Source organism: Hemiscyllium ocellatum, chromosome 20 (assembly GCF_020745735.1).
Source record: "Hemiscyllium ocellatum isolate sHemOce1 chromosome 20, sHemOce1.pat.X.cur, whole genome shotgun sequence".
Lineage (NCBI taxonomy): Eukaryota > Metazoa > Chordata > Chondrichthyes > Orectolobiformes > Hemiscylliidae > Hemiscyllium > Hemiscyllium ocellatum.
The window spans coordinates 51585686-51611786 of NC_083420.1; the positions used below are offsets into that span (position 1 = coordinate 51585686).

Below are 26101 nucleotides of genomic sequence, written 5' to 3' on the forward strand. Positions count from 1 at the left end.
CATAATTTTGCAAAAGGCAGTGACAGATTCACTCTTATACAGTGAAATGGTACTTGCCAACATCAAGAAATGAATTACAGTATTCATTTGTGCATAAACACATATACATAATAGTTCTTTCATGCAAAATATAGTTCTATCACTCTTTAGCCTTGGTCAGAACCAAATCAGGAGTGAAACAGTTGATTAATGGTCACATCACTGGCTGATCTGGACCTATTACGGTGGCGGGGGGCCCCAACGGTTAGCACTGCTGCCCAACAGCGCCAGGGACCCGGGTTTGATTCCAGCCTTGGGTGACTATCTGTTTGGAGTTTGCATGCTCTTTCCTTGACTGCGCGGATTTCTGCTGGGTGCCACAGCCTAAAGATATGCAGGTTAGGGACGGGGGGTTGGCAATGCTAACAAATTTTTAAAAATTGCCCTGTCTTGTCCAGTGATGTATAGGTTAGGTTAGCCATGATAAAAACCCCATTATAGGGTTAATCTGGATGGGATACTTGTCAGAGGATCAGTTCAGATTTGATGGGTCAAGTAGCCTCTTTATGCACTAGAGGGATTCTATACTTAAAAATGAAAAAACAAATCATATTTTAAGCTAGATCAATAAATCCTTCCTACCACAACCAAAAAGTTAAAAAGTATACCATGAACAGTTAATGGACAACCGTTGGCTTGTTCAAAACCATTACTAAATTTAAAATGAAATGAATCGCTCCAAACATGTGGGTGAATGGTTAAGAACTGTTGCTCTTAAAGTTCCGCTTCATGAGCTTGAATGATATAATCACATAGTTCAGACGAACATCATGTGCCCCATTTATACTTGTGCCAGTTTTTGGAAATACTATCCAATTAGTTTAACTCAGGTGCTGCCCAGGAAAGCTTTTCTTTTCAAACATCTACATGAAGGTTCGGTTCCCACCCCACTCAAGGACTATCTGAGAATGCATGCAATGGCTGGTGACTCACTGGTCGCAGCTTCGGAGAAAGGATGTCAAGCAGGAGGCAGAGGATTTCCGACACGAGTGCTTGCAAAGTGATACGGCTGCGGATTGCTGGGCTGATTTCGCTTACCAAGGTTGTCAGCAAGTTGTGCATGTGGGCAATCTTAGTTTGTGCCTGTTCGAGAGGAAAGAAAACGGTGATTAAAAGAATACAACAAATTTGGTCCTTCCATAGAAAACAATGAACAGAGACTGCTGCTGTTTTTCAAATGGTCTAATGACTGAATCACAAGACACTTAAAGGATTTTTCACAGAAATTATAAAAATTTAATCACCCCACCTCAGCTCATTAAGTGCGGCTACTTTTCAGAAAATCAGACTAAATTCAACATTTGCGTAAAGGTTTGTAGCTCGGATGCCTGTTGCTGTGGTTGTGGGTATGTTCACCGAACTGGGAAGTTGATTTGCAGACATTTCATTCCCTGTCTAAGTGACACCTTCAGTGCCTTGGAGCCTCCTGTGAAGCACTGCGGTACGGTGTCTTCTAGAGGCATGGCACTCATCCACGGACTCCATCAACAAAAACCTGGACCCAATATACCAGCCACAATAATGAACAACTGGAACTAGCAACTGGAAGCAGCAGGAACGGAGCCAAATAAATTCCAGAACAGACAGTACTGCAGCGCTTCACAGGAGGCTCCAAAGCACTGAAGATGTCACAGAGGGGCGAAACATCTGCAAATCAACTTCCCAACTCGGTGAACATATCCACAACCACGGCAACCAAACTAAATGCCCCACGTTCATAAATAACTTCTATGCTAAAGAAATGTACCAAAGCATATGTCACATATTAATAAAGGAAAGTAAGCAGGACTTCCATATTTCATCTCACTAACAGTTTTTCTCTCTACAGTTTGTGGTACAGCCTTGACTATGAATGTTCTCCATTGAAATAACATTTGTTCAGTACAAGTGATTCCGTCTTTGCCAGGAACTGCTTGTGCAGTGAAGCGTACAGAATATCTTCCAACATTCAACTCCAAAGAATTCACAGGGTAAATCCTATTGGAGTTGTCAACCAGGTAGCAGTACTTTCCTTGTTAGCTTAGCTGATCTCTGGCCTATTTGTTTGCTTGTCTCAATTACTCTAAAAAATTTTTTTTTCGCATAAAGAAACCCAATCTAACAGCCAGGAGGCTATATGACTAGGTAGTTATTTTAAGTTCAATTTGGAACCTTTGTCTTCTGGCAAACAAGAACAAAGTATTATTCTTTCACCAGAAAAAGAGAATGTTGAAAGAAAACACTTTCCAGAGATGAACCATGTTCTCTCTATAGATAAATAAACATCTTTTGAAATTGTCAGTCTTTTGATGACCTCGCCTTGTCTCTCCATTTTTTTTTGTTCTTTTAGCTTACTTAATTGGTTCTATCATATATTTGGTGACTTAGCATAGGAGTGGGAACATCTTGCAACAAAAGACGAGTTCAACCTTGGTAGTTGCTGGGAACACAGATAGGGTGATAAATCTATCCATTCTGGTTTTATTTTATGCCTCCACGAAGGTTATGTTTGCTTCTGGGTGTGGGTCCCACACAGTTGAGTTGCCCTCCAGAACCATATTCACATGTACACTTGGGACACCATGCATTCGTGAGGCTTTGTGGTGAGGCAAGTGAAGCCTTACCCACATTGAATATCTGCATCTCCACACTGCAACAGGAATGGGGGTGGGGTGCCCAAACCATTTCTAAATCCTCCCTAGCTCAATAAGAACTACTTCAATAGGCAGCTTCCTCACCACAAAACAAGGGCTGAATATGTGACACTCCAAAATGAACTGCTTTACTTGAGCAGTATTTACCCTAAATTAGAGAACTGCACATGCTGAAGATCTAAAACAAAAACAGAAATTGTTGGTTAAACTCAGCAGATTTAGCAGCACCTGTGGTGAGAAAGTAGAGTTAACATTTTGAGTCCAGTAACCCTTATTCTTCAGACTGTACCCAGCCTTCTGAACAAGGGTCACTGAATTTGAAATGTTACCTCTGCTTTCTCATCACAGACGCAGCGAAATCTGCTGAGTTTCTCCAGTAATTCCTGTTTTTAAGCCATTTACCTTGTTAGGCATCAGGAACTATTTAAATCAGCTTTATCAGTGAGAGGTATCTAAAAATATAAGCAGTTAGCTAAAATAATGACTAAGTGTCGCATGGACCCTATATTTGGCAATCTAACCTTTTAGCCTGGGCTTATGCAGAAATCTCTAGCTTATTGCAATCTAGTTAATGATTTGAATTTTTATCAATTAGGAAGTTGTAGATCACTGAAATATTTAATTCTGAGACAGACATAATTTGGTTGAGCTGGCAGTAAAGTGAAGTTGAAGCCATCAATCAATCGTGACTTCTGTAATGTGGGTTCTGCTCATTTTCTTATGTCCACATATACCGGTCACTTTCTCTTACCTCATAGTGGCTGTTTGGGTAGGAAATCCTTGGGACACTGGATGCTGCAAACAGCATGTGAAAGGTGACTGGAAGGAACGGCAGGTATCGCATCAGCTGGAAGTTCTGCACACTCATCATTCTCTTGTTCAGCATGTCCGTGAATTCCAACCACTCCAGTGCCAGGCAGACTCCATTGAAAGTGGGATCTTTGAATTTCATTAGCAGGAAATTATCAAACAAGCCCTGCAATATGGATTGTTACAAGGTGAGAAAGAATTTTTGACCTATTCTGTCAATGGATGTTAGCTCGTTTCATTCGCCAAACCATTACCTCTACACCTCTTCAGGAATGACTGTCAGCACTACAAGAATTGAGGCAGAGTGATGCATTTTCAATGGCCATACTTAGAGTCATAGAAATTCACAGCATGGAAACAGACCCTTTGGTCCAACCCGTCCATGCCGACCAAATATCCCAACCCAGAAACAGACAAAGTTCAAAATCACACAACACCAGGTTATAGTCCAACAGGTTTAATTGGAAGCACACTAGCTTAAAGTAAACCTGTTGGACCATAACCTGGCGTTGTGTGATTTTTAACTTTGTACACCAACACCGGCATCTCCAAATCAGAAACAGACAAGGTAACAATTTTCTCTTTGGAAAATGAGGTTAAATTGATACAAGAGTTTTCAAGGATAATTTGCAGGGCTCAAAATATTCTCGCACTCCTCCATTCCGCACAAGGGCTCCTTTTTGGTTTTCAGCTGATCCTCAAAATCTTTTTCATGAGGTGTTACAGTTACATAGTGTGAATACCTTAAATATCAGTGCCAATATGTACAGAATTTGGACTTGAAAGAAGCAAAATTAGAAGAATTCATCAACATTCCCAATACTCATTTCCTCTCCCTTAATGCTTTTCTTGTGAGCTGCAGCTTTTGTATCCTAGATATCACATATTTAAATTAGGGTAATAAAATATGCATAATTTAACAACAAATGCTTCCTTTAAAAAAAATCTGAAAAAATTATACAGTTAAAAACCCAAAGTATATTTTCCACAGACCAGTTATGCCACAAAGACAAACATACAATTGTATGGCTAACATAGCCAATGCACCTCAAGTATTTTATCATATTGAGTAGCTTTAAAATGTAATTAAACATAAATACAAATCATTATGAAATAAAACTGCTTGATCTTAAATTACACAATTGAGAAAGTGATCATTTCAATAGTGAATACATTTTCCCCACTTAAAATGTTCTTGAATTCCTGCAGCTTTAAATCTACATTAATTTACAAGAACTACATTACCTCAGTTTTTCTTTTCCTAATTAAGTGAATACTCATTTATTGAGAAGTTTAAAACAGTTTTCTCTATTTAGTAAACCCTTCTCTCCCCTTTGCAGACCCCAAACCCCAGCCAATTGCAAGCTCTCACTCCCCACTCTTTTTTCAGCACCTCTGTCTCGATTTCGCAGTACTGCTCCTGTATCTCTCACCCTGGCTTCACTGACCTTGCTCCTCAAGCTTACTCCTCTATCCTGCAGTCTCGCTTCTTGATCCTGGTGACTGCTACCACTCACTTCACACCTCCAGTCTGCTTCTCTCCAGTGTTTGTTTCTGACAAATTCACCAGCGAAACTATTAGCAGCAAGCCCAGCAGAGAACTAGCCTATGATTTGAGGAGTGGCTCATGATTCTAATTAATGGTGTCACCTTTTCTTAGACTGAACATCCTTTTGAGTGGATTTACATGGGCAATTCGGGGATTTCACTTGGAGATTCATCTACTAGTGCATTTTGAGCCCTGATAATTTAGAAATCAACAATAAATGCCAATGATTGCTGAAAAGTTATTGACCTGAGTAATCTTTTCGTGATCTCCTGATGAGGTGGAGAGATGAAGAATATGATTGAATCTCTGTGCTGCTGTATTCAGTGCGGTCTTCATAATGCCATCCAAGGCCTTTTGGTCATCACTGTTCCGTAATTCATATGGCAAACTGCAATCCTGGTCAATTCGCTTTCTAAAAGCAGAACGTCAAGATTACATTCATTGCTAACATAATGATTGCATTGCCACAACAGATTTAGTAGCAGCAGTCTGTAGTGATAATGCAAACGGTGGTCGATGGTAAGTGCATCTTCAGTACCTTTGAATCTTTGGGAGTTGGAAGATCTCTTGCCAGATGGAGAACAGACTCTTGTTTACATCCTTGAGGCCTACGTTTGCGGTCTGAATCATTCTCATGCTTAGATTCAATTTCCCTCTTCCATGGAGGAACTAAAAATGCAATTCAAACAATGACAGAATACAACAGGGTCGGCGATTACAATGTTGCAGAGAAATTCTACAGATGTGAAAACTGCAAAGATTTAGTTGAGAAAATGAAGATTTCACTGCACTAATTAAAAGACAGACTTTGGAAGTCCATTGTACCTTCAACATCCACAGGGCATCCCACATTCTTTGTAGATAATTAAGGATTTGCGTAAGATAGGAAATGGAGCACCCAACTCTCAAGATCTGACAAATGGTAACACAATTAAGGAGACCAAAAGATATGCTTTGCCAATACTTATTCAACCAACAGACATCACACCATTAACTCATTTGTTAGTAGGCTGTTGTTTTCCAAAATGACTAATGTGTTTTGTCAAAGTGTGGTTACCACACTTAAGTATACTTTGCATTGTTTCAAAGATACATGACACATGTGCTGCACAAAGAAAAAGTGCAAAACTAAGTAGCATTTTAGGCCACAGTAATGAGTGCAGGTTTGCACATCCCAGTATAAATGTGGAAAATCCGTACAACCTGTAAACTCACCAGCATAACTTTAGGAATATGGAACTCTAGCTATGATGAGAAACTTTAAGATAATAAAATGAATTAAATGTAGCAGAGAATCTGAGGCAATTGTACACGGATTCTCAAAATTCTGAAAAACAATTAACTAAATACATAGGACAGACTGCTTTAACTTGTTCCAAAATCAACGATGAGGTAGTCAACAGTTTGAAATTGCTACACAAGTAAGGAGAGGTTAAGAGCAATTCCATTATCTTGAGATTTGCTGAGTTTGGAATGCTGGAAAACTGGATGAATATTAAAATAAAAGAAGCTACAAGATAATAATGGGACATTGGGATTAATGCTGAACTGACAAGCTAGGCCCAAATTCCTCTTTTGACCCACAGACACCAATGATTTAGAGTTAAATCAGAGTTAGAACTTAATTAATCTGTGTAAACACTCAAATTATTTCATCAATGCAGTTAACAAAATAAATTTCAGTCTTAGGTGAGAATCAAACAGGCTGTAGATCACAAACTACAAAATATTTCTATTTTGCTTTGCGCCACAGTGCTAATTTTCAGCATGAAAAGAATGCTGTCTTCCAAGACAAATTATAACCTCTATGTACAGATAGCAGGAAGGAAAAAGCTGTCCCATAACCAATTGTTTCTGAGAGCAAAGTACCTATGCAGCATTAAAAAAGTCTAAATATAGGAAAATGTGCTTCATGTCCTTATTGACATTCATTGGTCCCTGTGGTGCAGCAATGCCTAGCTTTTAAAATTGTCATCCTAGATTTCAAATCCCTGCCCAATCCTTGCCTCTCCACTTCTCTGTAAATTCCCAAAGCCAACAAACCTCTGGGATATCTGTGTTCCTCCAATTCTGGTCTTTTATACTTACTCATTTATGTTATTCCAGAACTGTCTGCCGTACATCTAGTTGCTTGGCCCAGAGGGTCTTCAAGCATTTTTACAAAAAAACTTGAAGAGCCTTCTTAAAAAAAAATTAAACAAAATAAAACCTGTGAGAGCTGCTAGATGAAAATTCAGCATTTTCAAACCAAACACTTGGCAACTTGCCAAATGTCTCTGGTAGCATGCATAATTTCAATACATTAAATATATATATCTGAATTTAGATAGCAATAGAACAAAAAACTGATAATAAAACAGTCCCGACTCTAAATTATCCCCTGCTTTTAAGTATTAACACTGCCAAAAAAATCTTGAAAACAAATTTTAATTCAAGAATCACAGAACTAAAACTACTTTTTCAGCTCGTAATTCTAGAACTTAAAACAAAAGCTTTTAATACCACATACAAAATATCTCCGGAGCTATATTAGAAACAAAAATCGTCTCAACAATACAACCTATTCCTTGAATCAAAGCTATCTATGGTCATTTTGCAGCTAACACCACTTGAATGAGTGTTTTTAAGAGCATAACATCTTTTTCGTTAAAATAATCATTTGTGAAGTACATCGAAATGATTAGCATTTTATCCCCACGTTAAAAACACATCTCTTCCTTTGAATGATGTTTTTAGAGGTTTTTTTCTTCTTAATATAAGCCTAAGGGGATAGATTGGAAATTGCAAATGCAGCTCTGGCATTCCAGGTTGCAGTCACCTGATTGCTGCCATAAGCAACAGCGGTTCTCCCTGAACACACTTTTCCTCTTTAAAGATGCTTTGTAAACTTTGTCTCAATGATCAAGCTTCTGGGAAACTGTTCTAATTATTAGTTCTTGAGAGTATACCTGTGAAACACCTTAGCACCATCTGTCAAAAACACTGCAATAGTATTGTTTTCACAATTCTCTGCCAATTTGATTGCTATGCACTGAAAATAAAATCCACCTTAAAATGCCTTGGGATTGATTAGTTATGTTTGGTGGTGGTGGTTGGAATTCAGGTACAGAGACCCAAATCCCAGAGCCACACAGTGGCCAAAAATCTTCAGGAGCTTCTTCATTACCCTGGTCTGTCCAATAATTTATACATTGACCACTCAGAATCACAGACAATATTTTCCCCAAAGTGCCTGACATTGGCTTCTGGATGCTCAATAGCAGGATGTATGCACAGCACTTACAGTATGCCTTTTGAAATATTTATTTGATGGGCAAAGATCAATAGAAAATACTTCCTCCCCCTACTTAAGAGCTCCTAACACCACATTGTTACTGAAGGTGAACATTAATGTGACAAGATTTATGTAAAGAACAATGATACAATTGATGACATGGCTCTGACATCGGTAAGAAAGAAAACACCAGTCGAGAGGGAGCATGTGGAGAACAGGTTTGAGGGAGCTGTATTTGATAACCTATTATGTTTATACATGTAAGTAAGGGGTTGATACAATGCATAAGAAACCGAAGAACCTTACTTAGGGATCTAAATAAAACTAGCTTAAGTGAATCATCAATGAGTAATTTAATGGAATTGAAGAGTGACAAATTGCCAGAAGCTGATGGTTTTTATCCACTGGTGTACAGGTAGGTAGAAGAACACATTGCCAATGCCCTAATCACAATCTTTCAGTGTTCCTTGAGTTCAGGTGTTGTACCTCTAGATTGAAAGTTTGCTCATGTCACTCCACTTTTTAGTAAGGGTGACAAAGGGAAAGCAGAGGAATACACACCAGGTAAAGTACATCTGTGGAGGAGAATTGGTTGGACATTCTCCCTGTATCTGTGTGGGTTTCCTCCAGGTGCTCTGGTTTCCTCCTACAATCCAAAGATGTGCAGGTTAGGTGAATTGGCCATGATAAATTGCCCATAGTAATGGGTGTGGGTGGGTTACTCTTTGGATGGTCGGTGTGGACTTGTTGGGTCAAATGGCCTGTTTCCACACTGTAGGGATTCATGATAACCCCACCTGAGTACTGCATGCAGATCCAGGCACCACACCTTGTAATGAAGATTTTGGCCCTGGAGGGAGTTCAGCACAGGTTTGCAGGGATGATACCTGGACATACAGGGTTAAGTTTAAGGAGACGTTGAACAAATTAGACCTTTGTTCTCAGGAATTCAGAAGGTGAAGGGCGATCTAACTGAGGTTTTCAGGACACAGACAGGGGAGATAAAGGTAAACTATTCTGATGGTTGAAAATTCCAGAAATGGGCACATATTTGAAGAAATAGGGCCAGGCCATTCAGGAGACACGTTAGAAAGCACTTCCACATAGAAAGTGTAGTGGAGGTTTGGAACTTGCTCCTTCAAACAGCAGCTGATGCTAATTCAATTGTTAAGTTTAAATCTGAGATAGCAGATTTTGAATAAGGAGTGGTATAAGGGATGTAGAATGGTAGCAGGTATATGGATTTAGGCCACAGATTAGCCATGATCTTATTGAATGTTTCGAGGGGCTGAATGGCCTACTCCTGTTCCTATGTTCATGTAATGAGCAAATAGCTTCAGCAGCAGTCTACATACAAACCCCCACAGCCTGAAATACACCTGACTAGCACCTCAATACAGTATGTGCATAGTAGTATCGACTTAAAGCACAAGGTAAAGCCTAGTGACAGTTGGGGATAAACTTCCATAGTCAGGAGCTGAAATTAAAACAGAGCCAAAGAGACACAAAAGAGAAGACTACAAAAGGTGGATCAGAGCTTGAAAGGAGTCATGAGAAAATAAAACGCTGGAAAGGAACAGACTCGGAAGGAAGGGGAAAAAGATTTTGATTACAGGTCGATAGCAGGAACACTCCAAAGGGTAGGAATAAGATTCTCAGGAGACTCCGAATCCTAGGCATGAACCAATGAAACTCTGGAGAGGGAAAAGAAAATCAGAATACTTGCAGGAAGAAGTAAGCGTCTGAGTACTTGCATCGGTAGACAGGCACGATAGTTCATAGAGGTGGTACACATTAAAAGGACCAGCATATCCTTATTAAAAGAAGATAACTTTTACTCGTCCTTTCCTCCAAAGGCCTGTGGGACTTCTCAAATGGCCAACGATTGCTATTTAACAGAGTGTTGCAGCTAGAAGGCACCGTGATACAGCCAAACCTGCACCCAATACAATGGGACAATTTAACTGGAGGCTGTCACCCCCCTACCAAGAATCAGCAAATTAAGGAAAAAAAAAATTTTTAAAACCCCGTTCTGAGAATAGGATGAACAATAAGAACTTGAGACTGCTCACTAGTGATGTCAGTGGTGCCCCATTTAGTTCAGAATGAGGACTTGAAATAGGCTATACATTTCTTTTTTTAGCCTACTTCCAAAATAATGATTTGAAATCAGCACACTGTTGCAGGTTGGATACAGTGATATCGGAGTAGGGAGACTCAAGTACATCTTCTCCCCCATAGCCAACTGCAATGGCAAACAGCAGGTTCTTCACCTAACAGGCCATGCTGACCCCAATCAAAGCACAGCAATGGAGCTTGGTAAGTAGCCCTGTGGAATAGTGAATGGAGAAGTAACTAGAATATCAATGAATGTTTAACTAACTTCACCTTTCACTCTTCAGCCAGTGGACTGTAACTTGTTTATAGTTGTTTAGTAATTTGTTTATAGTTTATATACATGCAGTTGATCAAACTGCTCAATGTGATCACCACCAGGATCTCAGGCTCCCAAATTCTGGTTCCAGGTGTACTACTTGTAGTGTGCTGCTCATGAAAACTTTTAATATTGAGATGTGAGCCTGAAGGTTCGGCACACATTATGGATGCAAATTATTTTTGTGTTTGCGTGCCAGTTGTTAACTACATGGCCGAAGGCATTCTTAAAAGAAAATGTTGCAGCTTACTTACAGTATATTGTAGGATTTTTAAAGATGGTAAGGGAACTTCAGAAGCAAACAAGATCAAGAACCCCCTGTCTTGTGCTTCACATGATCTCCATAAACCCCTGGAAACTTCTCCAAAAGCCTGGACAATATTTATCAGTGGAACAATCAATCCAACTTGACCTCACTCATATTTCATACTTATAATCAGATACAAGAAGGCACGTATGTGCATAAGCAAATGCTTTTGTATGTTCTTATACATAGACACATACTAAAGAAAGAAACAGCAGTCTTATGCTTTCAAGTCCAGGTCATGTGCCTAATTTCAGCTGCTTGCCATTGTTAGCTGAAGTGACAACCAAGGAAACATGCTTCATTTTAAAGCTTTTTGTCCCCTCAGGGCCTCACTCAGCATGAATCCAAAACAGTAAAAGTTACAACTTAATGAGCATTAATAGCAGTGGTAACATTTAACCAGAGCACACTGTCAGACTATTCAAACAGTGAACAATTAAATGAACTGAATCACTTCCCTAAAATTGATGTATAATACTAATGTACAATGAAAGATCAGTTGATCAACTTACCTGTAGAGTGTTCACACAGGAGCGGATATCATTCTCTGCTTTTTCACATAAACTCATAAGAATACCCATGTCTGCCTTCATCCCTGTTTGAATGGTGATCTAAGTGAGCATACAGGAAGGGAATAAAACGAAATATAATTATTCTTAAATGTAAACTGAACCTCCAGCGTAAAATCAAAAATTTCACACACATACATACAGACCCCACACACATGCATAAGTTTTACATCTTTGTCCATATCCACAGGAATCAACGAAAATGAAAGAAAATAGAAGTGATGTGAAAGAGGATGCAGACCCACTGCTGCCAGTCTGACCTATTCCTATTGTCCAGGAAGGTTGAACACAAAGGAAATAAATGTAACAGTCAGAAGCAAGCGCAAAGCTCCTGTCGATTCTGTTCATTCCCCCCTTTTCTAGAAGTTCCTCATTCAGAAGGTAAAAAACCAGTTTACCTGAAAACAATGAAGTGACTTGACATTATTTGTTCCCCCTAATTGTGCTGTTATCTTTCCTGTGTGAGTGTGCATGCACAGATCCAGCCAAGAGAAGTTATCATCAGGAAACAGGAGACTTGCCTCATTTCAGGTACCTTAGGCAGGCATCTAGACCAGGCATTGGATGGTTGGTTACAAAAGAAAATCTCTTTCTACACTGTCGTGTATCTCAGGCACAAATCAATGTGACAATGTTACTTAACCCACATACAATAACATTAAGACCTTGAGGGAGATGCCCAAATCCACTTTGCACAGGAGGATTATCATCAGCAGGCACTCTATTTCACCTCGTCAATTTGAGCTGGATTTGAACAAAAGACTTTGAGCACAAAGGCCAGTGCATGATCTACTCCTCCATCAGACTTGTTTTGACTTAGTTCAGATACACTTAGAGTCATAGAGATGTACAGCATGGAAACAGACCCTTCAGTCCAACCTGTCCATGCTGACCAGATATTCCAACCCAATCTAGTCCCATCTGCCAGCAGCCGGCCCATATCCCTCCAAACCCTTCCTATTCATATACCCATCCAAATGCCTCTTAAATGTTGCAGTTGTACCAGCCTTCTCCACTTCCTCTGGCAGCTCATTCCATACACGTACCACCCTCTGCACGAAAAGGTTGCCCTGTAGGTCTCTTATATATCTTTCCCCTCTCACCCTAAACCTGTGGCCTCTAGTTCTGGACTCCCTGACCCCAGGGAAAAGACTTTGCCTATTTATCCTATCCATGCCCCTCATAATTTTGTAAACCTCTACAAGGTCACCCCTCAGCCTCCGACGCTCCAGAGAAAACAGCCCCAGCCTGTTCAGCCTTTCCCTGTAGCTCAAATCCTCCAACCTGGCAACATCCTTGTAAACTTTTTCTGAACCCTTTCAAGTTTCACAACATTTTTCCAATAGGAAGGAGGCCAGAATTGCTCGCAATATTCCTACAGTGGCCTAACCAATCTCTGGTATAGCTGCAACATGACCTCCCAACTCCTGTACTCAATACTCTGACCAATAAAGGAAAGCATGTTGGAGGCAGCAAACAATACTGATGATACAAAAAGCTCAAGTAAACCTCAAACATTTCCCACAACTTTATGAATTTTAGCCCCCAGTCCACAATCTTTCCCCACTATGGGTGGCACAGTGGCTCTGTGGTTAGCACTGCTGCCTCACAGCACCAGGGTCCCAGGTTCGATTCCAGCTCCGCGACTGTCTGTGTGGAGTTTGCACATTCTCCCTGTGTCTGCATGGGTTTCCTTCGGGTGCTCCAGTTTCCTCCCACAGTCCAAAGATGTGCAGGTCAGGTAAATTGGCCATGCTAAATTGCCCATTGTGTTAGGTGCATTAGTTAGAGGGAAACTGGACGGGATGGGTACTCATTGGAGGGTCAGTGTGGACTTGTTGGGCCGAAGGGCTTGTTTCCACACAGTAGCGAATCTAATCTAATCTAAAGGTCCCTCCCCCTCCTAGCAGAGATCTTCCTGATCAACAGCTCGTTTACCAGGTAAGAAACAACGGTATTCATGACAGAAATAAAAGCAAACTATTGGAAGTACTTCAGTAGGTCTGGCAGTATCTGTGAAGTATTTTCAGCACCCTCTGTTTGCTTTTAAACTTCTCATCTTTGTTATTAGCCAGGAAACTAAAGACAAACATTTAATCAAGGATCTAGGTTATGCTCGGGGTGGCCTGTGTTATCTGCATTGGGGCTATAGTTCGCTAAGTTTCATGCTGCCAGTTGATGGGATCTAACCATAAACATCAAACCACAATATATAGTTGTGCTTATATAGTCAATAATAAAGACATATTGAGATTCCTACTCACTGCATTTTATACTTTTAAACAACAGAAAGATCAAAGCTCTGCAAACCTCCTCACTCCAAACATTTAGAAGATTAAACAAAACATTTATAACTGATGCGTCACTCATCATATTTTACTCATTATTAACAAATGCCTGGTATCTGTCAAATTACCCTGGCACGCTGGCTTAATCTTACCCTTTATACTAACCTCATGAAGTCTTTGAACAAGTCGGGATGGCAAGGTTGGAGGGAAGATCAATGTGAAGGCTTGTTGCCTTAGTTGTCTCAGTGATGGTACATACCTGTCAACAGAGTGAATTAATGAGAACTACATTAGAACCACATTCCAATTTTATAGATAAACTGCAAATTCTATAATGCAAATTTTTTTTCGTGAAACCATGAAGAACTGGATTGTGTATTAATCTTCAAATAAATGGAAGGTTTGAACTTATATAGCACCTTTAAATTATTATTGAAGGCCAATTGCTGTGTGCACTGTGTTAAAAAAAAAGACAACCAATTCATACGTAGTAAGCTCCCACAGACAATGCAATACTGATCATGCTCGTGTTATTGATTGAGGGACAAATATTGGTCAGGTAACATGGGTAACCTTCCCAGTTCTTCAAAATTATGCTATAGGATCTTTAACAAAAGGGTAGAGGGAGGCCTTGGTTTTGATTCTTTGACAATTAATTATTTTGTCAGTACTTGTGATTGAAGATTAGTTTTTGTGCACATGTGCCAGAATGGGATTTGAACCTGAAACATTCTGGTTGAGGCAAGCTGACTCCTGTGGTCTAGGTTCAGAGCACCAGTTGCCTTTCCTTATTTTATCTATTGGCCACTCACTGTGTACGATTGGTGACAGCAAGTTAATTGGCTAGAAGGGCATCTCAGCTGAAAATGTGTTGCTGGAAAAGCGCAGCAGGTCAGGCAGCATCCAAAGAGCAGGAGAATCGATGTTGCGAGCATGAACCTTTCTTCAGGAATGAAGAAGGGCTCATGCCCGAAACATCGATTCTCCTGCTCTTTGGATGCTGCCTGACCTGCTGCACCTTTCCAGCAACACATTTTCAGCTCTGATCTCCAGCATCTGCAGTCCTCACTTTCTCCTAGAAGGGCATCTCAATAAGCTTAAACTTATCATGAATGTATGGTGGGGTCACAGGACTAAGAACTTTGGAAAACTTGAACTCTTCTTCACCCTGGTGTCTTGTGGGAATCAATTTTACTGTTATTCTCAGGTGAGATTAGCTAACAGCATAGCTGGGGAATCAGGCTGGACAGATTCCAAGTGTAGCATCAAGCAAGATCGTCACTCACTCTCTTATGGCACGAAGCTGGAAGCACATTGGGAACGTGTGTAGGAAACAATAACAAGTCCTGCTCTCAACTACAGTTGGACTGACAGAGGGACCGTATTCATAGATACAAAGCTAAGTAGACATGCTACACACGGATTCCACCTATGGCACAGCCATGCACCAACCCAAAGGTGCACACACCCCACCACGATCCCACTCCCTCTCAATTTCCTATATAATGGCTCCCTTTAAATCACATGTTTGATAGCAAGATTTGCCATAAAATGAAATGTTTGCTAGTTCTCATTTTAGTCTTTTGGTTATATGATTTCAGGAAGCAGTACTCAGTAATTCAATTATTAACAGAAATACTAACTGATCATTACAGATGCAGATTATGGGCCTTTGTAAAATTCCACCATCTTTTTTCCTCCTCTTCTTTCCGCCACCTGCTGCTGCCTCATCTTCCTTTACATCTTTACGATTGATGATGTTCATGAGAGTATTTATTGCGGCCTGAAAATGAGGGGTAGGGGAGAGATTGAGATAGAGAGAACCGGGGTAGAGAAAGAGGGGCAAGGGGATAAACAATATAGTCGCTTCATTCATTAAAGTGGAAAGCTTGCTAGGCTATGGAATACATTGGATCAGTCTTTCGAAGAGATAACCAAGGCACGATAGGCTAAATGGCTACCTTCTTTGCATGTATCTTTTTTCAATTCTAATTTGAATGAAACTAAAGAGCTTTGACACTGTGAAGTCACCCAAAGGTAGCTCTTCAGGGAAGAGGTGGAGGCTGGGTTGTGAACCTCAAGATATGGGATTTAACAGAGAGGCAGGTTTTAAACAGTATCTTAAAAATGGAGACAAAAGGAGGGGTGGAAGCTTGGAAAGAGAATTTCACATTTTTTGTTCTAATCAACCTGCTCAGTGATGTCACTACACATCATTGGGAATTTCAAAGCTTAGGGCCAAAGCAGTCAAGATATAGCCACCAGTGCTGGAGTGAAGAAGTATGGGATATGTCAAGAAACCAGAATTTGGAGGACCTGTGGATCTGAAGATGGTTACAAGTTAAATAGGGCTAAGGTTGTGAAGGAATTTGAACACAAGCATTGCATTTTAAAATTCATCAGAACCATGCAAGCCAGCAAAATCCTGAGGCAGACTATAAAAGGGAGGTTTCATTCCATTAAAAAAAACTGCGTAAATATTTTGCTCTCAACACAATTAGATATGGAGCAGTGTTTTACTGACTATTATGTTTAAATGAGGAGTCTATATTTTTGACTTGAAGTCAACCCTGAAATGGTTTGTCGTTAATCAATCTCCCTAGGAAGTTATGGCAAGTGCATTTATTAGTTGCATACAAGATGAAAGGTAAACGCTGATGTGCAGTGCTTTGGGCCAATGAGACCTGGCGAAAGTCAGGAAATGGGCAACAGCTTCAACTGAGCTCATTTTAATGGGGTTTTTTTCCATGTGTTTTCAAAATGTTTCTACTTTTCCAGAATTGATATTTTACACTAACATTTTTTCAGCAGACTGAAATGTTTCTCAATCCATTACTGCGTCTTCCTGATTAGACTAGTTGGCGTTATTATCCCTTTCATCCTGATTCAACTAAAAAGGCATGTTTACCTTTCAGAAGAGGTAATGACCCTTCTCTTTTCATATCATTGTTGCTTTAGATTTACAGCATTTGTAGGTTTTTGCAAATAATTAATTGCCCAAGGAAGGTATTTGCCTCTCTCACAGGAGAACAAGTGGCACCTCACAGCACTGTCACTTGACTTTTTTTTCAAGTTGAAGTGACTTCAGTACCTGCAGGGAAGAGACGAATAAATACTGCAAAGCTTGACTATTTTGGGGAACTAGTGCCTGTAGATAAGGGATGTCAAATTGGGAGCTTACATTCATCCATGCTATTGGGCTCAAGTGTTGGAAATGTCCTGATAAAAACCTAGTCCATGCTCAACAAGATAAATGATTTAAGAAAGATAAAGGTGAGGTTCTTATCCTGCTAGTTAATCTTTTAATTGAGGGTGTGACTCCTGATTTATATTTATATCATTTCTCTGTGGCATTCATCACAGATGCTAAAAACTCTCCCAGCTTTTTTAACTATATGATTTTATTCAGAACATAAGACTCACACTGGGAGCACCATCAATCTCATCAATGATCAGGCAATTTGGTTTCTCGTTGGCTCCGAGCACAGATTTCATCTGGGTGGCATTTTCAATCCTGGTCTTGAAAATTTCAGGGCTGCGATCATCACTAAATAGGAGTTGAACAACATAAATCCACATTTGAACATACACAGCTGCCTATTTGATACACCACTCACCATTTGCTGGCTCTTCCCTCTCAGTGCCTCCCTTTCCCACCAGACTGACTTCTTCTCCCCTCCAGTCATAAGCACAAGCATCCCTGCACAATCTGACTCACATCAAACATCCCTGCACAATCTGACTCACATCAAACATCCCTGCACAATCTGACTCACATCAAGCATCCCTGCACAATCTGACTCACATCAAGCATCCCTGCACAATCTGACTCACATCAAGCATCCCTGCACAATCTGACTCACATCAAACATCCCTGCACAATCTGACTCACATCAAACATCCCTGCACAATCTGACTCACATCAAACATCCCTGCACAATCTGACTCACATCAAACATCCCTGCACAATCTGACTCACATCAAACATCCCTGCACAATCTGACTCACATCAAACATCCCTGCACAATCTGACTCACATCAAACATCCCTGCACAATCTGACTCACATCAAGCATCCCTGCACAATCTGACTCACATCAAGCATCCCTGCACAATCTGACTCACATCAAACATCCCTGCACAATCTGACTCACATCAAGCATCCCTGCACAATCTGACTCACATCAAACATCCCTGCACAATCTGACTCACATCAAGCATCCCTGCACAATCTGACTCACATCAAGCATCCCTGCACAATCTGACTCACATCAAACATCCCTGCACAATCTGACTCACATCAAACATCCCTGCACAATCTGACTCACATCAAACATCCCTGCACAATCTGACTCACATCAGGAGAACATCTCCTGCTGTTCATTGAAATAAACCAAAGGATCTTTAAACCCACCTTAGGGAACGGAGGTGACTTTGCTTTAACTTTTCACCTGCAACTCCAACAATGCAGAGTTCCCTTTATATTGCACAGCAGTGGCTACTGAGGCGATGGGCCTGATGTCCTGAGTAGGCCTCTTACCCACGACTTGCTGATTCAAAATAATGTTGGCACCCACTGAGCTGCAGCAACCAGCTTATAAAAAAACCACACTCGTTCTTTGACATGGACCTGACAGGCCAAACAGTGTCTTTCTACACCATGGTGATTCAGTAGCTCTAATTTCTATTGCTATTTTTCCTATATGAGGCATGACAAGTAACCGAGGAATTCAAACTAATGCATTATGCTTCACTTGCAAAACAAAATTTCCATGACTACAGCACAAATACAGTAATCGTCCTCTTGAAATGCATTAGAAGTCACCAGAAACAGGCTAGAAATGAAAGATGTTGGAAATAGATAACTGTCGACATGCAAGACAACCCTCATTTCCTTTTACATGCAACAGAAAACTCCATACAGTAATTATAAGTTTAATTCATAATGAATTTGCAGCAGTTTGCTGAACACCACATTTGCAATTTGATGAGAAGTGACTGAAATAAGAGCTTCTTCAACAAATTTATGTGTTGGGTTTGCAGGTGATTTTCTGAGCAGTATGTTAAATTTCATGTGCTTACCTTGCATTCATTTCCACAACATTGTACCCTGCATGTTTTGCAATGACATGAGCTAGCGTTGTTTTCCCCAGACCTGGAGGGCCACTCAACAGTGCCACCTAGAGATAAGGGAAAGAATGAAGCAACAAATTTACAATCATATTGCACGCAAAGTGACAATATAATCTGTTTCAGTATCTGTTCAATACAAAATGACCAGGAGTCTCCCATTCCACTTCAAATAATGCTACGAGATATGTTAAATCCACTTGAGAAACTGGAGACTACAGCAGTCCAGCTTGCTTTAGTCTTATTGCAGGTGTGCCTATTCAGACAACTGGAATGAAGCTTTAAAACATAACCTTGAGACTTAGAGGTAATTGTGCAACCCAGCAGTTAGTCATTTTATTGTACACCATCAAATGTAGAGCAGCAATTTCTTCATATTGCTGTTTTAAAGAGAGGTTTAATAAAGGGGGAAAGTGATGACTTGGTCTGGCCTTCATGTAATTACTTGGCTTGGCCTACAGGTGCCCCACAAGTAACCTGACGAAGGAAGCTTGTAATTTCAAATAAACCTGTTGGACTATAACTTTGGTGTTGTGAGATTTTTAACTTTGCCCACCCCAGTCCAATACCGGGCATCCCCACATCATAAATGGAAAAAGGAATGCTTACATTCACAATGACAGTGAACTCTTGGTGAGCTAATTTGATATGTTTCTTCAAATATAGAGATTATGTTCCAGTTTTTATTGAGAAGATATATTTTGAAAACTTCAAGAGATTGCGAAACACTCCAAAATTTAAAGAAAACTCAATAATAAATCAAGATCCAACTCTGAATAGACCCTGTTTAAGTACTAATTGTCTAACTAATTAAGAATCAAGACTGATAGGGTGTCTGAAAAACAGTAGGTATATAAAGAAGAAAGGATGGGCTCACAGCAGTTTAGCAATATTGGCTTTGTATTTTTCCATCTGGGTTCCAGGCTGGGCCACCTTGTTGGAATAGTGTCTTTAGTCCGTTGTGAGAGAACATGGATAAGGAAGTGAAAGTCCATTCGATTCCAGCCTCAGGTGACTGTGGAGTTTGCACATTCTTAACAAGGGTGGCGCAGTGGCTCAGTGGTTAGCAATGCTGCCTCACAGCAATAGGGTCCCAGGTTCGATTCCAGCCTCAGGTGACTGTGGAGTTTGTACGTCCATCATTCCAACCATAGTTCAGTTGGTAGAGCTGAATTTCTTCAACTGACAGCCAGACTACTGCGACCCTTAGGACTCATAACGGCACACAAACCAACAGCCACGCCCAGACAACAACTTACTAGAACAAAGGAGCCAATACCCAACATGAGCAAAACTAATGTAGTTTATAAAATACCATGCAAGGACTGCACAAAACACTATATAAAACAAACAGGAAGACAGCTAACAATCCGGATACATGAACACCAACTAGCCACGAAACGACACGACCAGCTATCCCTAGTAGCCACACACTCAGACAACAAGCAACATGAATTCGACTGGGAAAACACTATTATCATAGGGCAAGCCAGACAGAGAACAGCCAGGGAATTCCTAGAGGCATGGCATTCATCCACAAATTCCATCAACAGACACATCGACCTGGACCCAATATACCAATCACTACAGCGGACAGCTGAAACTGACACCCGGAAGCGGCAAGGACAGACCATTATAAATGCCGGAAGAAACATCAAAGAAGCGCTTCGCAGGAGGCTCCACAGCACTGATGATGTCTCCTAGCCAGGGTACGAAACGTTTGCAACAAAAACTTCCAGCTCGGCGAACAGAACCACTACAACAAGCACCCGAGCTACAAATCTTCGCACAAACTTTGAACTAGATGTTCACAGGTAACTAAAATTAGTTAGGTGGTAAATGAAGTGGGTGGGGGAGCCTAAAATGCATGAAGATCTCATCAGGCTAGCCAGCTCAGTGGCACAGTGGCAAACGGAATTCAACCCAGCAAAGCGTGGTCTAATGCACTTGGGAAGGGCTAACATGGCAAGGGATTACACTATCAATGTTTGGATCCTGAAAAGTACTGCAGGTCAACAGAACCTTGGTATACATACATAGAGTCCCCTGAAGTAAGCAAACCAGTTAACTATGTTAGTTAAGAAGGATATTTATCTTTATTAGCTGTGGCACAGAAAACAAGAGCAAGGAGATTATGCAGGAACTGTATAAAAAACTGATTAGGCCACAACTAGAGTACTACATGCAGTTATGGTCACCGCATTGTACATTCAAAAATCACATGGCACCAGGTTATAGTCCGACATGTTTATTTAAAATCACAAGTTTTCAGAGCACTGGTCCTTCGTCAGGTGAAATGGAGGGGCATGCACAGGTGAAGAATATATAGGTAGAGAGATAATGGCAGGATAGTTCCAGGTAAGTGTGCCAACTGATAAGTACAAATACTGTGAGTGGAGTGTTGACAGGCTGAATAATGAGTCTTTGCAGGTGATCAAAAGTGTCAAACGGTATGAGTGAAGTGTCAACAGCTGAATAGCAAGTGATGGGATGACCTATGAAAGGATTAATTAAGGCAGAGAGATAATTACAAATGATCACAAATAAGTTGGTGCTGGAGTCAAACCAAATGGCTGGAATAACATCAGGAGATACTATATTCTGTGCCTGCAAGCTCCCTCCATCTCACCTGGAGCAGCATCACTCTGAAAACTTGTGATTTTAAATAAACCTGTTGGACTATAATCTGGTGTCATATGACTTCTGACCTTGTCCACCCCAGTCCAAAGCCAGCATCTACATATCACGATCACATTACAAGGAAGTGATTACATAGGAGTTAAGCAAAGAAAATTTACCAGGATGCTATCAGGGCTGGAGGGTTTCAGCTGTTTTCCTTGCTGCAAAAGATTGAGTAGAGACTTGATAGCAGTGCATAAGATCATGTGGCACATAGTGTGGAAAGGAAGGCACTTTTTCCATTAGCAGGAGGGTCAATAAGCAATGGGCATACATTTAAGGTACGAGGTAGAAAGCTAAGAAGTCGATGGAGCAAATGTTCTTCACTTGAGGGTCTTGGGAATTTTGAATTCACTGATTAAATCGGCAGTTGAGGAAGAAACACTTGTAACATTTAAACAACATTTTAGATATTTGATTGCGTTTTTTGATACACTACAGAAAGCATTCTATCTGGATGCATCATGGCTTGGCATAGTTAGAGTGGTGCTGGAAAAGCACAGCAGGTCAGGCAGCAACCAATGAGGTGGAAAATCATTTTTCTGTTCCCCAGATGCTGCCTGATTTGCTGTGCTTTTCCAACAACATTCTAATCTAGACCCTGATCGCCAGCATCTGCAGTCCTCACTTTCGCCTCATGGCTTGGTATGGCAACTGCTCTGCCAGGACTAAAAGAAACTACATAAAGTTGTGAACACATCCAGACCAGCATGCATGCCAACCTTCCATGAGTCTATTGTGAAGTTCAACTCACTGACTTTATGATTGGGCAAATCTATCCATAATCTATTGACCCTTTCTGTGATTAGAGCAGCAGAGATTTATGACATTGAACAACATGGCTACCCCCACATGGCCTCTCAATAGAGGGGATGGAGAGATATTGATACCTGTGCAATAAAAACCCACAACAACATAGCATTTTTCACAACATCACTAATGTCCGAAGGTGCTTTATAGTTAACGAGCTACTGTGAAGTGAATTTACTGCTGTAGTTTACCTACTTTCCTTTAATGCATTTAAGATTTTAAGGATGTGACTACACTGAAGGGGGTGCAAAGGAGAATCACCAGAATGTTTCCTGATATGTAGCAGTCTAGCTACGAAGAGAGACTGGATAAGCTTGGGCTGTTTTCTTTAGAACAGCGAAGGCTGTATGAGGAACCTGATTGTGGTGTTTAAAGTTATGAGAGGCATAGAGAGGGTGGCTGTTTTGCAGCTGTTCCTTTAGGTTCAATATGAGGCAGCATAATTTTAAGGTCGGAGGTCTACAGGGGATTTGAGGAAATATTTGAGGTCAACCAGAAGCTGGTGTAAAACTGGAATGCATTACCTCGGAGAGTAACAGAGCAGGAAACCTCACAATCTTTAAAAAGTACTTGACTCAGCACCTAAAGTGTCATAACATTCATGACCATGGGCAAAATGCAGGAAACTGGGATTAGTATAGATAAATCAGGACAGACTTGATAGGCTGAAGGGCCTTTTCTGTTATGTATGACAGTATGACTAAGATTATGGGCCAGTTCAATAGAATGCAAAGCCCCTCATTCAACTGATATAACTAACCTCGCAGTTGCTCTGAATCTCTTTATGGTCATCTTCAGCACAGCTACTGAAAGGACTTTCTTTGGTACCCAGTTACCTTGTATTTTGGTCTGCTGTGTGCATCGAGTTCTGCATCTAGGATCTCTTCTGTAATTTGTGTCTTGCTCTTCCACTTGTTCTGCTGCAGCTGCTGGGACTGTTTGAAGGACGAGTGTTTTTCTACCAGCTGCTTGCTTTTCTTTACGGGTTTCTCCTGGCCAAAGACTACTGTGTCCCACATTTTCAACCACTTCAGGAGGCAGCGATTTGTGTACTGAAACGAGAACCACATGGGCAAGCTGACATACAGATTGTACACAACACATAAATATCCTTTCAATACTGGAGTGATTTCAGTGGTTAAGTTTAAAATTGATCCAAAGAATTGCTTTATTATTTGTTAGAATATATATAATAGGTGTAACTGATATAATATTGTGCATATCAAAACAATAATCACTTTGTAAATGATGCAGTTTCATTCTAGCTCTCATAAAAGGCATTCGCCAACATATGATAGCTAAAAATGAACTTTTTTTTAAATAGATTTTTTATTGGAAATTTAACATTTTTACAAGTTTACAAAAATAAAAAAAGACTCTCAAGTACAAATATTGATATACAATTAAATCTTAAATAAATAATAACCAAAATTTAACAAAAGAAAAATACCGAGAGAAAAAAAACAAAATTCAACTAACTACTAATCTAACCTACAACTAACTACAGTCTATAATTAATTCTCTTACATTATTCAGATAAGAGAAAGAAAAAAAAACCAACGAATAATACAGAAATTGGATAGTGAGATACATGCTCGGAATGTGTCAACATCAAATGTAACAAAACCTGTATTCATATGGGATTCCTCTCCCAAGGGGCCCTGGACCAGCCAGGTTCGCAATCTCAATTAAATAAAAGCCCTTGTTAGGATAGCCGAAATATCTGTATTTATATAATTCAAGAAGGGCTACCATATTTTATGAAATAATTCGGTCTTTCAGTGCACCATATTTGTAAGGAAGTCAAGGGGAATACATTCCATAATTAATCTGAGCCAATTTGAAAGTCCAGGGGGGCCCTCAGCCACCCAGTTCACCAAAATATTTTTCCTTGCACAGAAAGAGAGAATAGAAAATAATCTCTTCCCGTGCATATCCAGGGAGGGTAAGTTCGAAAAGCCCAAAAGGAGAGATACAGGGTCCACTTTAATTTCCGTCCCTAAAATTTCTGTCAGGGTACTTGCTACTTTAGTCCAATATCTACGGATCTTATGACAGGTCCATAGGCAAATGTACAAGAGTGCCCACCTCTATTTTACATTTGGGACACATTGGAGATGCTCCTGCCTTAAATTTTGCCAATCGATCTGGTGCTATATGGGCCCTGTGAAGTATCTTCAGCTGGATAGCCTGAGTTCTGTTGTAGATGGTGATTCTTCTGGCATTTTCCCAAATGTCATTCCACGTTTCTATAGAGATTTCTAGTCCCAAATCCTGATCCCATGTTTTAAGCAGATTGCCCATATCTCCCGATACTTCATGTAGTAAATGATAAATAGCACTGACGGAAGATACCCCCATTGGCCGTAGCACTCTACATTCTCTATCTCATTTATAAAGACTATCTAGTAACATAGTCTTCTTCTGTATGTAATCTTGAATTCGGTAGTATTGAAAGAGATCTCCATTAGGTAATCTGAATTTCTGACACAGCTGTTCAAAAGAGGTCAGGACCCCTTCTTTAAATAGGTCCCCTAAACATGAGATACCCCTGGATCTCCAGAATTTAAAAATGGCATCTGTAAATCCCGGTTGAAATCCCCTTGCTCCCACTATTGGAGCATAGGGGGATGTCTTATGTGAGTTGGTCTCATTTTGCCGCATTATATTGCAAGCTTTAATTGTGTTTAGTATTATAGGGTTTTTACAGTGATCCGTAATGATTTTCCTCTTGTCTAAAAATAGGAGGTTAATAAGTGGGCATTTTACTTGAGAAGCCTCGATGTCCAGCCAGATAAATTGCGGGTCAGACAGGACCCAATCAACTATGTAACTTAATAGGGAACTTAACTGATATTTCCTAAAATCTGGCAAGTCCAATCCTCCCCTTGCCTGTGGAAGCTGTAGCTTCTTCAGTTTAATGAGGGGCCATCTATAATTCCATATAAAGGAACCCAACCAGCCATATATTTTACGTAGTGCCATCCTTGGCCGCATCATGGAAGCATTGTCATAGGGTATAGGAGTCGGGGCAGGACATTTATTTTAATTAGTTCTATTCTACCCAGCCAGGAAATTGGAAGGTCTCCCCATCGCTGGGGGTCCTGCCTTATCCTTTCCAGTAAATGCACAAAGTTAGCCTTGTATAATTGACCAAATACTGGGGTAATAAAAATGCCTAAATATAAGAAACCCTCCAGGGACCACCAACAGGGAAAGTGAGATCCGTCCACTAAGTGGGGTATCATAGCAAGGCCACCCATTGGCATAGCCTCCAATTTTAAGAAATTAATTTTATAGCCTGAGAATGCATTAAATGTATTAATAACTTGGATTAAGCGAGGCACGGATATCAGAGGATTACTGAGGAATAGAAGAACATCATCTGCATACAGGGTAATTTTATGTTTACCTGTACCAATCCTCGGGGCCGTTATATTAGGATCAGCCCGTATAGCTTCTGCTAGTGGTTCAATTATTAGCGTAAATAACAATGGCGAGAGAGGACATCCCTGATGGCAGCCCCTACCCACACTGAAGCTATCCAAGCCTAATCCATTGGTAACCACAACTGCTTTGA

General features: G+C 40.3%; 1 protein-coding gene across 1 annotated transcript in view; it reads right to left on the bottom strand.

Moving 5' to 3' along the window:
• chtf18 (CTF18, chromosome transmission fidelity factor 18 homolog (S. cerevisiae)) overlaps positions 1-26101 on the bottom strand; it is a 117796-nt gene that overhangs the window by 57745 nt on the left and 33950 nt on the right. The window contains exons 8-17 of the mRNA XM_060840862.1: positions 23358-23573; positions 18985-19082; positions 17327-17450; positions 15547-15686; positions 14069-14162; positions 11559-11657; positions 5570-5700; positions 5278-5443; positions 3424-3648; positions 973-1122 (exon numbers count right to left, since the gene is read on the bottom strand). Coding sequence (XP_060696845.1) covers positions 973-1122; positions 3424-3648; positions 5278-5443; positions 5570-5700; positions 11559-11657; positions 14069-14162; positions 15547-15686; positions 17327-17450; positions 18985-19082; positions 23358-23573 — 1443 coding nt within the window. The remainder of the gene's footprint in view (positions 1-972; positions 1123-3423; positions 3649-5277; positions 5444-5569; positions 5701-11558; positions 11658-14068; positions 14163-15546; positions 15687-17326; positions 17451-18984; positions 19083-23357; positions 23574-26101) is intronic.